At 39.6% G+C, this 13,623-nt stretch overlaps 1 protein-coding gene and 1 long non-coding RNA gene across 5 annotated transcripts in view; one reads left to right on the top strand and one right to left on the bottom strand.

Annotated features, from left to right (window-relative positions):
• PPP2R3B (protein phosphatase 2 regulatory subunit B''beta) overlaps nucleotides 1-13,623 on the bottom strand; it is a 37,931-nt gene that overhangs the window by 2,049 nt on the left and 22,259 nt on the right. For all 4 annotated transcript variants that reach the window (XM_083610730.1, XM_083610729.1, XM_083610728.1 and 1 more), the window contains 11 exons: nucleotides 12,218-12,403; nucleotides 10,103-10,206; nucleotides 8,367-8,469; nucleotides 7,749-7,823; nucleotides 6,574-6,660; nucleotides 5,206-5,362; nucleotides 3,348-3,396; nucleotides 2,905-2,994; nucleotides 1,574-1,749; nucleotides 935-1,053; nucleotides 718-824 (listed from right to left, as the gene is read on the bottom strand). In XM_083610730.1, coding sequence (XP_083466856.1) covers nucleotides 718-824; nucleotides 935-1,053; nucleotides 1,574-1,749; nucleotides 2,905-2,994; nucleotides 3,348-3,396; nucleotides 5,206-5,362; nucleotides 6,574-6,660; nucleotides 7,749-7,823; nucleotides 8,367-8,469; nucleotides 10,103-10,206; nucleotides 12,218-12,403 — 1,253 coding nt within the window. The remainder of the gene's footprint in view (nucleotides 1-717; nucleotides 825-934; nucleotides 1,054-1,573; nucleotides 1,750-2,904; nucleotides 2,995-3,347; nucleotides 3,397-5,205; nucleotides 5,363-6,573; nucleotides 6,661-7,748; nucleotides 7,824-8,366; nucleotides 8,470-10,102; nucleotides 10,207-12,217; nucleotides 12,404-13,623) is intronic.
• Nucleotides 7,788-10,000, top strand: LOC310761389. Its single transcript, XR_014547458.1, has 2 exons — nucleotides 7,788-7,842; nucleotides 9,044-10,000. It is a non-coding gene; the product is annotated as an uncharacterized lncRNA (long non-coding RNA).

The raw sequence follows: 13,623 nt of genomic DNA on the forward strand, positions 1-13,623 counted from the left end.
CATAGGCAACACTGAGTTTCTCTGAAAGCAAAACAAAACTCAGGAGAACTGCTCTTGGCTCCATGGGATGAGAGAGCAGCATATAAGCCCAGCCCTTTGCTGTGCGATGTGAACACTCATCCACATATCACTAAATCAGAAATGGGGAACCCGTGGCACTCCAGGTGTTTGCGTCAACTTCTCATCAGGCCACGCCAGCATGTCCAAGAGAAAGGAATGATGGGAGATGGATTTTAACAACATACGCAGAGGCCCCCCCCCCAGCTAAACCATGGTTCAGCATTCTATGCGAACACAGGCAATATTCTTAGGCATGGCTTTGAAATACTTGCTCTCTCATGTGACTTTGGAAATAAGCTTGGGCTAGGCTGCATGTGGACTTTCCCTAGTAAAGCCATGGTTGCTACCCAGAACAGGTTTGTGTTTTGTTGCAGGAAGCAAATTCTTCATTAAATAATTATCTTTCCCTGAATTAGTCACTTCGGTCTATCTAAGCCTGAGCTGTGGTAATAAAACCAATCTCTTTTGCTAATATTAAGAAGTGATTCCGTAACTGTAGTAAATAAATAATAATAATAATAATAATAATAATAATAATAATAATACTTGTATTATTTATACCCCGTCCATCTGGCTGGGTTTCCCCAACCACTCTGGGTGCCTTACAGCATCTCTAAAACAAAAACAAAAACATCAGGCCTTAAAAACTGTACTCACCAATCATTCCACTGGTCACTAGCTGCTTCCTCTGCTACTAGGACATCATACTCTTCAGCAGCATATTTTTCCCAATCAGACAGTTCTTGGTTTTCATTTTCAGTGCCCTAGGGGTATGATCAATGATGCTTATAATACTGAAGAATGTTAAATGAAATTATCATCAAGGAGACTGTTAAGCTTATGAACATCAACTTGTGACACTAATTGTTCTTACCCTTAACATAGAAAACTGATCCTTCTGCTCATGGTCTAAATATTTCTCAATGTTGAAAAAGGTGTCGAAAAACACATTTGCCATCTTGCACTTCTTTAAGTCATGAAGAGTTATTTTTCCTGGAAACAGGATCAGAAACAAGGTTTTAAACGTTTGATACGTTACGGGTTGTGATAGAAGTATTTGGAAAACTGAAAAGGTTTATAAACGTTGCTTTTACTGATTATGTGAACTAGGACTAATAATCCCTATGGATAATATATGAGACATCCCCCAATTAAGATCTGTGGAGTATGTTCTTCTCAAAATTGATGTTTCCTATTACTATTAAAATCAAAACAGTCCTTTTGGAGCATCTTCCCAAGAGGATGAAGACTTATTATAAATTCTGGGGGTGGGGGTGACAATTCTTATTTTAGCAAGCTTTTGACTCAGTCTGATAACCTGATAATTTTGCCAATTTTCAGGTTGGAAATTACGACTGAAATCCTGTCATAATGCAATTTATCAGATGAATTTTGCCTGCTAAATGTGATAACTAAACCAGAACATTTAGCCAAAGAGACTTCATACATGATTTTATCTTGTTAGCAAAAAGATTGCTCAGAGAAGCTGTTGAGAGGAAAAAGAACCTATCACCTTCGCACTCTGGTTTCACAAGATCAAGCATCTGGCAAAGGCAATCTTCAAATGGCAGTGGTTCAATGGCCATATTGTCCAGTTTCTGACATTGCTCTTCATAAAAGTACTGCAGTTCATACATTGACAATACACCATCCCCATCAAGGTCCATGCAGCGAAACCAGTATTCAATGCTGCAAAGAATAATTAAACAATTTAGCACCCAAATTCAAATTTATTTTTATATCCTTTGTTATAACATACAAAACACAAAGGACCTTTTGCAAATGGCTGAGAATTTGTGAAATGCTGAGAACACATGCTGAACTTTTAAACTGCCAACAACACCAAAAGTATTCAGCAGCAATTGCTTGTACTGTATATTAATATTGCTTGGAGTATTACACATGCCATTCATTTTGTTGCTTTGTTGTACTGTCATGGGCCAAGAGTTTGGGACACATTGGGTGGAATCCAGTGAGTTCTTCTCAGTGAAGTTGCTCAAGTATAGAGGTATCTGCTAACAGAATACCCTCTCTGATTCTCTCTCTGCTCCTGCAACTCCAGTCCCTGAAAAACTCTTCCAGAACAGATTTGTGGAGCATACTGGAGGGGGACATAGTCAGAAATCACATCCTCTGTTGCTGGCTAAACCAGGTGAGGGTAGGCAGTGGGTCTGGTGAGTTAGGGACTTCCCCTGCATACAAAGGGAATTGAGTGGACGAGAAAAACCGTGGTTCCAATAGTCAAGAAGGTGATTTCTGCACATGCTGCAGAGGGAAGTGAGGGGCAGATGGGGCTCATCAAGCTGGGAAGGTAGAACATCTGGGAGAAGGAAAAAACTGATCTTAAACCTCTGCTGCCTTGTGGGATATCTTCGGAAGAAGAAATGGCTAAGGAATAAACCCTACACAAATCCGGATTGGAGTTCCTAAGACAGTTGGATGGCGGCACCTTGTGTGCCTCTTTCTGGCAACTCCTGCAGCCAAGCTGCTGCCAAATGCACTGCTGAGGCTTGCGCCCTAGGGAAGTCACTTTGGTGCTGCTAATGCAATGGTTTGACTTCACCCCCTGAGGCACACTCCATTGCCTCTCGAGACAGACAAATGCCAACAACATTTCTTACCCTAACCCTCTGGGTCAATGTAGTATGAAATAATTGCACCCCTGACAGCTGGCACCCAGCCTCTCCTTAACACGCAAACCTCTTAATTCATTAGTACTGAACGTAAGAAAAATCTATAAAATGAAATTTAATTATCAAACTTTGGTAGCAGCACAAGTCACCTGGCCCCATGATCTTGTATAAAAGGCCTGCAATTATACTCCTAACAGCTATTTATTCTTACCTGGTTGCAGTCTTTTTATCCTCTTCCGATATTAAAAACCATACAAAATCTGCATAACTTATTTTTCCTTCTTTCTGTGCTTTCTTGCCTCTTTGAGATTCAGGTGATTAAAGCAAAGGGAGAAGAGAAGGTATTAAAAACCATTTTCATATGTGCATTAGTACTCTAAAACACAACTGTTGCTGTCAGTCATGAAAATGCAGTTGTTGATTGTTTTCTTTATAGTGAAATTGTACTTTTAATATATGGAAAAGAATTTATAAATTAGCCTACAGTTTGTCAATCTTTTTAAAAATGAAGCATTTAGAATAATCAATATTAAGGGAAATATTGGATCTTGGAAATATGTTTATATTTATCAGAATTCAGCTGTCCATGTACTTTGCCAACTGCTCTTGAAGCATGATGGTTAAATTTAAATTTAATAAATAAAAAAGAGACACCTTGTTACAGCTCCTGAGAAAATCCTCTCTATCATCCGATTAGATATAGCTGTGAAAGAGCAAAACGGTTACAGTTAATATGTTAAAGTTAAATCATACATTTTAAATGTTTCAGAGCTTGTACATAAACACTTTATTAGAAATACTTCATTCCTAGCCTTATTTATTATTCATTAGATTTCTTATGTGTTCTTCACTATAAGGTCGCAGGACAGGATACAACATTATAAAAAGCCAATATTAAAATTGGTTAAAATAAGAGGGCCTGGGTGTCTTATATTTACAAATGCTATTTAAATGCCTGCAACTGAACACATGTGCCTGCTTCTACCTGGACAATTGCCAACCTGAATTTTTGAAAAACATCTTACATTTCTTCTGAAACACATTCATACTCTGGCTTCACTGAACAATTTCCTCCCCACTCCAGCAAATGAAGCCTTAGTTCACCAAGGAATCAACATCTAAGGACTCTGGCCTAACAATCAATACCCACCCAGCAGAGATCCTCTTTGGGCATCTTTCAGGTAAAGGAAGTGTGATGTCAGTATGCCCAGTTTGCCCTGTATTTCCCCATGGGAGAGTGTCTCTCTCTTGGGGGAGAGGAAACTGCATCCCTCAGGCCTACATGTGTATCACATACTACGTATATATATGCGTGGCAAGAACACTGCTCATGATGTAAAGGGATTCTCATGCCAGGTAAGAATGCTGAGCATATGAACTGGCCCACTGAACAGACATGGTTCTGTTCAAAAGACATGGTTCTGTTCAAAATTCTAGCCCCTTCTTAGGTGTGTCTGATTAAAACTTCTTATAAAAGAAACATAAATCCAGTTAAATTTTAATTTCAAGTTCATTGTGAGTCTAGAAGGGATAATCGGCACAACGGAAGTGTTAGTTCTGTTAGCCAATCTGGAGGCTTAGCAGTACAGATAAAATGACATATGACAGTGCAAAAGGTATATAGCCCCAAACCTCTTTGATCATAGCTCTTGATTGTGTATTGGTAATTGTCCTCAGAAGATTGCGCCATCATTAAACTAACACAAATGTTCTGCACTGTACCAGCCAAGCTACTACAATACAGTTACTACTGCAGACTGCCTTTTTATAACTAGTTCCTCAGTAGAAAAGGTTTAAAGCAGATGAAACCCTACAGTTTAGTTCATCTTTCAAATATTTCTCATTCCGTGTGGACTTCAGCAAAATCTCTGATACAGCACCGAAAAGGAAATTATTAACACTATAGATACTGTAAACACTAAGAAGAACAAGCATCACACAGAAGTGGCATAAGAAAGCACACATTGATTCTGAGTACTGTGTGTGCAGGAGAAGCTGGCTCCCAGTCTACAGGAATGTTCCTCAGATATGCGAAAATACACAAGAGTTTTTACACATGTAACATCCAGGTCTACAGACTATTAATTTATGTCTTTGAAAATTTAATGGAATGAACTATGATCAAAGATTAAGGATTGGTTTGCTACAAATATGGATACTTTCACAGAAGCAGTTTGTAAGGTGGGGGCAGAGTCACTATGCTGGCTTCACAGCAAGTGGGTCGCTGTTGCTTACCGAAAAGGAGACACAGTGGGGAAGTCAGCATCGTGCAATTGCACTGTCAGAAACAACAAAATGACTCTGCTGGTGTGTTTGCATTGCATCGGCCTCTCCCCTCCAAGTAAGCAACAGCCACCTATCTGCAGGGAAGCTAGTGTAGCGGCTCTGCCCCACCTGGCTGGCAACTTCTGTGCTGTCATAGAAGAGCATAGGATATCTTCCAGCTTTGCAGACTCAGAAATGTACTCTCATGCACTATTCAAAATGAACTGAATTGTTCCATTTGTCATACCATGGTCACTATGCCGAGCTAAATCCTTCGGATCAATATAAAGGTCATGGTCTGTATCCAGCTCCCAAAATTTGCAGTAGATTACATAGAAGTGCTCATATGAAAAGTATTCTGTCAGCTGGTTAATATCTACTTCCTCTTCCAATAATGCCACATTCTATTGATAAAAGAGAGGAAGTACCGTATTAGCAGCTTGTAGGAAGAATTCAGTATCTTATAGGCCCCACTGAGTTCTATACCAACAACTTCTCAAAGTTCTAAATCTAACAGGGAACTGAGGTTTAGTCAAAACTGAAAACAACTTTCACTTGTCTCCTCCCATGTGCATCGAGGAAGCATGCAAACCTGAAGTTCATCTGCAGTGGTGTAAATCATGATTTAATCTACTGCCTGAACTGTGCTTAACAGTTCTGTGATGAAAAATATGATCTTACTTAAATAAATATGGCACAACCTCCTGCAGCAGGCTTTCAACAAACCAACGTAAAATTCAACTGGAACATTATCAAATTGCAAGCATTAAGCCTTACTGGCTAACTGCAAATAAAAATATTACAGAACAGAACAAAGATCCACAGGGAAAAAACCAGTTCACCCTCTAAACCCTCTAAACTTATTTGGCCTGCTATCCCCTTTTCAGAAAAATAAAATAAAATAGCACACCCCTGGAATTCTACCTTCTTTGACTGAACAAACAGAAATATGCAGTGACAAATTTGCATTCTTTTATGTATCTCTATAAATAGGCGGTCAAGCTGCAATCCACTTCCTGGGTGAAGCCAAAAAGGGTTCACCCAAGCCCAGGAAAACCCCTCACCTCCAGCTCAACCGCTGGGTCCAGGGGAGGAATTGTTGCCGTTCTGCAACAGAGCCCAACCTGGCAGTTAGCGTCATTACACAACAGATGAAACATGTATGAACGAAAATTTTTTTTTCTTTCCAGTAGCACCTTAAAGACCAACTAAGTTAGTTCTTGGTATGAGCTTTCGTGTGCATGCACACTTCGTCAGTGTGCATGCACACGAAAGCTCATACCAAGAACTAACTTAGTTGGTCTTTAAGGTGCTACTGGAAAGAAAAAATTTTTTTTGTTTTGACTATGGCAGACCAACACGGCTACCTATCTGTAACATGTATGAACGGTTTTTCAAAATGTTCTTTATGCTTCCATTGCCCCCTCCCCACAATTGCACCCGAGGCTGCTAGTGCCCCCCTGGATAGTTCCAGCACCCTCCAAGGAAGCAGTATCGCCCACTTTGGGAAACACTGCTCTAAACCATCTGGCGCTCATTGATTTCAGTGCCATCTATTTGAACAGTTAACATATAAAGGCTTATGTTGTTATTCACAAAACTACACAGATCATACCTGTAAAAAACTGCTTTTTCTGAGTTCGTTACAAGTGATCCTTCCTGACCAGGATCTGTTTACTGTATAAAATATCCTTTGTATTACCTGAAACATAAAAAGAAAGCATGAATGATGCACCAACTGCATTCATTCAAATAGTCTGAGTACTTAAGTATGATATAAACACTCTTTCAATTTATCTTGCTCAAAACCTTGACAGATCTTTTGGGCTTAATCTATAGCCACTGTGCTTTATCCTTCTCCAAATCCCTGCTTTCTACATTCTACAAGCTTTAAAAGGCTTGAACTTACCTAAACAAAGCTGAGAAAACTTTCAGTCGGATATTTGATGGAATTCAATGTTGCACTAATTATTATTTTACTATTAGGCTGTCTGTCAGTATGCTTATTACTATATTTTTATTATGTTTTGATCATTGATGTTTTGTAATGTGTTTCTAATGCCCTGAGATCTTTTGATAAAGTGTGGCATATAAATGGAAGTGGTAGTAGTAATAGTATTATATGTGATGGTGGCAGACTCATGTTACTCAATTCAAATAGTTTCACTAATTTAATGGAGCTTTACCCTGCTACACACACACACACACACACACACACACACACACACACACACACACCCTACACCTCGTCGGCTCTGAGGGACCACGAGAACTCACAGAACTGCAGGGGAAGGAATATCGTTTTGACTGGCGAGCAGAAATGCTTGTGCTGGTGGAATGATCATATTATAAGAACAGTCTACTCCCCGACACTTTCACTTATTTCAATTATTTAATAGCCATAGGCCTGGGTAAAGAGGAACGTTTTTGCCTGGCATCTAAAGACATGTAATGATGGTGAAAGGCGAGCCACTCCACAATCAAGGAGCCACCACAGAAAAGGCCCATTCTCTTGTTACCACCCCCCAAACCTCTCTGGGAGGGAGGTGGGCATAGAAAAAAGCCTCAGATGACAAGCGCAGGATCTGGGTTGGTTTGTATGGGGAGAGGCAGCCCTTAAGGTATTGAGGTCCTGAGCCATGTAAGGCTTTATAGGTCAACACAAGCCCTTTGAATTGAGCCCAGAAACTAATTGGCAGCCAGTGCAGTTGTGCCAGGATTGGTGTTATATGCTCAAATCATTCTAGATTGGCCCCAAGAAAAAACAAGCTTTATATACAAGTTACTTACTGTTGTAATATACCGAGAATGAAATTCTGATGCTTCTTTTAGGAAGACTAGACTGGGATGACTATTGACCACATCCTAAGAAAGAAGCACAAAGGTTAGATGCATGTTGTTGGTACTTAAGCACAATGTCTTAACTTATTTGAAAAGTAGCTTTCATTTTTAGGAAGAAAAACAGAATTCTAATTTTAGAAATAATATGCAAAATTCCAGTTATTTGGGAAAAGGGTTTTTCTCCAAAGAGAAAGTAGCAACGGAGGAAAACAGTTTGGAGGAGGAGGGAAGACAAGCATGGATTCAGAGGAGGGAGCTGGGCGAATGCACATATGTAATCTGAATGCGAGCTAGAAAAGGAATAGAAAGGCTTCAGAAGGCTATGGAGGCAGAATGGCCTTCATATCAACTTTGGGTGAGAAACCTAGCACTGATTCATTTTCACCATGTTCTAGTGATCGGGCTGCCTAGGAATGGCTTGAGCTTTTTGATCTGTCAGCTTGTGTGTCATTGAGTTAGCAAATAAGGGCCAGTCATGTTTATTTCTTTAAAAAAGAATGGAAAGTAAACTAAAGTCTTTTAAAGGGTTCATGACATAAAAATAGCAAGCAAGAAAGTGCAATTTACTTGTAAAAATGGAATGAAGTCTTCTTGTACCAAATAGTTACATCCAGGGCTCTTGAGAAGATGAACAAACTTGGAGGCAGCATCATGGCAAGTCTGTAGAATCCTGAAATGCATAAGTAGTCTAATGTGCACATGTATATTAAGTTAAATGCCCTGTGAGTTGTTTGCAATGTAGTACAGTCATACCTTGGATCTTGAACGCCTTGCGATTCGAATGGTTTGGCTCCCGAACACCACAAACCCGGAAGTGAGTGTTCCAGTTTGTGAACGTTCTTTGGAAGCCGAACGTCCAACACGGCTTCCGACTGAGTGCAGGAAACTCCTGCAGCTAATTGGAAGCTGCGCCTTGGTTGTCGTACGTTTTCAAAAGTCAAACGGACTTCCAGAACGGATGCCGTTCGACAAACAAGGTATGACTGTACTAAGTTAAAGCCACTTAGCAATATACTTGTGCTGGTGGAACATGGTTGCACAAAGGAAAGCAAAAGTAGATTACCAAAGAATGTTGCATAAGAACAATCAGCTGTTGTGTAGGGGGAAACACAAATTCTACACAAATTGTGTAGGGGGAGATTATTGTGCAACAGATTGAGCAAGAATCATCTGCTGCACAACAAGCTTCTGCTAGTGCAAGTGTTGCACTGGATTTCTTTGTAATGCAACCTGTTTTTCCCCAGCAGGAGATCTGCTCAAAATGTAAGCATAAGAATTAATGAAATCTCTTATCTAGAGGTGGCTAAACTGTGATCCCTCGGATACTGCTGGACTACAATACACATCATTCCTGACCACTGGCAATACTGGCTAGGACTGATAGTCCTACAACACCTGGAGGGCCCCAGGTGAGCCACACATGCTCCAATCATCTCCTACATACCCAACCAATCACCACACTCTGCACAAGGACCTCTTGCAGATAGCATCCTATCAGGAAGTCTATTCCACACAATGTTAAAATCGAGCCTTTCTTGTGGTGGTCCTTATCCTCTGCATATCAGAGAAGGGCATCCTCTATTGGCTTTTTGGTGCCTGCTAAATATATTTCTCTTTCCACAAGCCTTTTAAAATATTTTCCTAGATGGTCCCTGCCCTGGATCTGGATAGATTTTATATATGCGCTGTTGTTTCAATCTGATATATCTATTGTAGTGCTTTATTTCTGGAAGGACATAGTGGTATGCATACCCCTAAACATTTTGTGAATCTTTGTACTTTTGTCCATTTACTGTATTTATTTTCCCGGATTTGAACTATAAAATGGTGATTTTCTTGAGTCAAAATGAGAGTACCCCTAAACATTTTTTAAAGGAAAAAAGCACTGGGCAATTGTTTTTACATGCATAACTGTTTTAAATATGTCATTCTATTGCAATGCCTGAAATAATTATTAATAATAATAACCCTAAATTTCTTAAATTGCCATATATGCACCCATCAAATGTTAGGAATCTAGCAGGCTTAAAAGAGTTACTGTTCAAACCCAGCAATGCCTTTATTTATGAACTTTTTCAAGCATCTTATTTTTCCTTCTCTTTTTTAAAAACTTCACTTTGAAATGGCATGGTTGTTTTACACCAAATCCAAATATACATTTTTGGGATGGGGGAAGAGGACAATAAATATTTTAAAACTCTTGCCATGTTCCTTATTCTAATGCTGGGTTTTTTCTAGGAAAGATATTCAGTTAAACTATTTAAAGCAAGATGAAATGGCCTTGCTAAATAAATCATACTTACTTTCGCCACATTGCAACAAATTTATGAACCGATACAAATCCCGTTCGTTCTCCTCCAGCACAAAAAAATAGTGGACCTTTCCAATATAGAGGACATTCACAAGCCTAGAGTTAATCAGAAGCAAATTTGAGGATTATTCTTTTAGAACTAACTGTCAGGCCTATTAGAACAACAACAACAACAACAACAACAACAACAACAACAACAACAACAATTTTTATTTATACCCCACCCTCCCCAGCCAAGACTGGGCTCAGGGCGGCTAACAAGCAATAATAAAAACAAGTTGAATGAATACAACTTAAAAACAAAATTAAAATACAACATTAAAATATTGAAACATTAAAATATTAAAATGTAGCCTCATCGCAGGAGGAGAAAGGAAAAGAAAAAAGAAAGAAGAAAGAGGGGGAGGGAATCAAATTGGCTCCAAGCCAAAGGCCAGGCGGAACAACTCTGTCTTACAGGCCCTGCGGAAAGAAATCAGATCCTGCAGGGCCCTGGTCTCATGAGGCAGAGTGTTCCACCAGGCCGGAGCCAGAGTTGAAAAGACCCTGGCTCTGGTTGAAGCTAATCTAACTTCCTTAGGGCCTGGGACCACTAGGGTGTTGCTATTTATGGACCTTGAGGCTCTCCGTGGGGCATACCGGGAGAGGCGGTCCCGTAGGTACGAGGGTCCTAGGCAGTGAAGGGCTTTAAAGGTCAAAACCAGCAGCTTAAATCTGGCCCTGTACTCCACCGGGAGCCAGTGCGGCTGGAAAAGCACTGGGATGCCAACATTTTGGAAAAAGGAAAGTAGCTTTCATTTTTATTGCACTATTGTAAGCATCAAAGTACACTGTTTAACTTACAGTAGCACCTTAAAGACCAACTAAGTTAGTTCTTGGTATGAAGAACTATCTGAAGAAGTGTGCATGCACACGAAAGCTCATACCAAGAACTAACTTAGTTGGTCTTTAAGGTGCTACTGGAAGGAAAAAATTTTTTTTTTTGTTTTGACTATGGCAGACCAACACGGCTACCTATCTGTAACTGTTTAACTTATTGAGTGAAATGCTGTACTGCCCTAGATGCCATACAACCTTATTCATACTCATTTCAAATTTAAGTCAAAACCTTAGGCTCATTAAAGGGATGTTTCTGGCAAAAACACCACCTGTAGCATGCAAGATCTTGCTGGACAGAATCCTATCACTTTTTCCTTCTCTTTAAATACAGTGGTTCAGGTTACTAACCCGGAAGTAGCTGCTCCTGGTTGTGAACTTTGCCCCAGGATGCAAATGGAAATTGCATACCGGAGGCCACATTAGCAAAAGTGCACCTCATGATAAGAACGCTTTCAGCTTAAGAACGGACCTCCGGAACAAATTAAGTTCGTAACCAGAGGTACCACTGTACAACTCTTTCCATATCTGTTATTTTCCAATCTGTTATTGTCAGCCTCTCTATTGCATAAATAACTTATACAGACTGTCAGCGAACCTTAACTCGCTGGAGAGATCCTTAAGGCACAATATGTTTAGGTCAATTTTATGACTACACTGATGACACAAAGCCTAACTGTGCTCAGCCATTTACAGTTCAACCTGGAGAAGGAGAAGAAGAAGAAGAAGAAGAAGAAGAAGAAGAAGAAGAAGAAGAAGAAGAAGAAGAAGAAGAAGAATAATTTATTATGGCTTCCAATAAAGATTCAAAATACATTAAAATGCACCACGCAAGAAAGAAACTGCTACCGCATATTTTGCAGGTCTTTGTGATTCAGGCCATATTCTCACATGCTGCTAGTGGCCTGCAAGCCACTTCCTTGAGGTGAGAGCCTATATCAGTATAGCACAGGAGCGGCTGGTGAGGAGTACCACCTCCAGCAATGCACCCACACAGTGCCAACCATCCTGCTGCCTCCCCCTCCCCCTCCTGGTAAGTGGCAGTTACTCCACCATTATGGTCAGAGGTAGGTCCCACTTAAAAATTATTTTCTCCTTCCCAAATAATATACTAAGGATGCAGCCCTATGGACACACCTAGGATTGCACTGCACACACTTCAGTATATTTGATGTTCTTCATGAACTTCATATCCTTCTGGGCAAGAAGAAGAGAAACCTATTGGGCTCACCTTTGCAACTTTACCCATATCTTCTAATGTTGCTCTCTCATTTGGAAACTGAGCAAAAGTTTTCTCTATCTTAGTAATAACACTATCTATGTTCACTTTTTCTTTCGGACATCCTTGAGGAAAATAAAATGTTGGAATGGTTTGGCTCAGAGATGGTGTCAAAGGTTCTTCTTTCTTTGACTGAACCTATAGAAAAAGGAAAAATTAAACTTTAAGACATAAACTAAAATAGGCATCTTGACAGTTTTGTCTCCAAGTCTTGAAATTACACTTAACAATCCTACCACTATAACATTTGTATGGTAATATAGGAATAACCCTTAAACTGGGGGTGGGAGGGAAATGAGAGATTTTTCTGAAGCCTAACAAAAAACTGCCTTTTGCCTTATAGCCTCCTCTCACGCTTTTGGAAATGGGTAACAAACATCTGCAATTGCTCAAAGGTTAATCTATTATTGGAACCAACATTACCAAGTAATCACTAGCAAATAATGAACAGTTTTACTAAATGTGTCAAGACTACACTATAATTTCCAGTTGTTTAGCCAGTTCTTTTCTAAATTCAAATGGGGAGAACAAGGGGTGGAAAGTGATACTGCATCCTTGGAAGAAATGAGGGGGCAGCTGTTTTTTTCTTCTTCTTTTTTTTAAAGGCTCAGTTTAAAGAGGGGAAGAAATCGCATGTCAACGTATGTATAGATGTGACTATTAGTCAAAATAAAAAAAGAACAATAGCAGTTTTTAATGAGCAACTTGATAAAAAGTTGCTTTTGGTAAACAAGGATTTAGCTTTTATTCATATTGCTGTCTGGAAATATGACAGCATACAGCAAAAGGAACAACAGATGGAATAAAACTAAGAAATGCTACACCCAGGCTGCAATCTTATACGCACCTGGGAGTAAGTTCCATTGAACTCAATGGGACTTGCTTCTGAATAGACATGCATATGATTGCACTATAAAATAGAATTGCATACTGTTCTGAAAAGTTAGCTTTACTTATAAACAAATCACCACATATCAAATAAGGTATCAAGGCAATGTACAACAGAATATGCAAGCACAATAAAACATGCACCATAAAACAACACAAACAATGGTAAAAATGGCTGGTTCTTCTTGAAAAAGTTATGCCTGAAGAATCAGCATGGAGCCAGCAACACTAAGTGTCCTACTTCTAGTTGAAGCCATTTGGGCGTCTGAAGCAATCAACAGTGCTCCTCTGTGTGATACCATGACTCAGCTGGGATATCATATAAGGGCTCAGGAGGTCCTTAAGATATCATGGACCTAATCTGTTCAGGGTTTTGAATATTAATATGAGAACCTTGAGCCTGGCCCAGCTGTATATGGTGCAGATGTTTTAGCAAAGGTTTGTTGGCCGTATGCCCTCATCAACAGTTT

This window comes from Podarcis filfolensis, assembly GCF_964270895.1.
Source record: "Podarcis filfolensis genome assembly, chromosome: 4".
NCBI classification, from domain to species: domain Eukaryota; kingdom Metazoa; phylum Chordata; class Lepidosauria; order Squamata; family Lacertidae; genus Podarcis; species Podarcis filfolensis.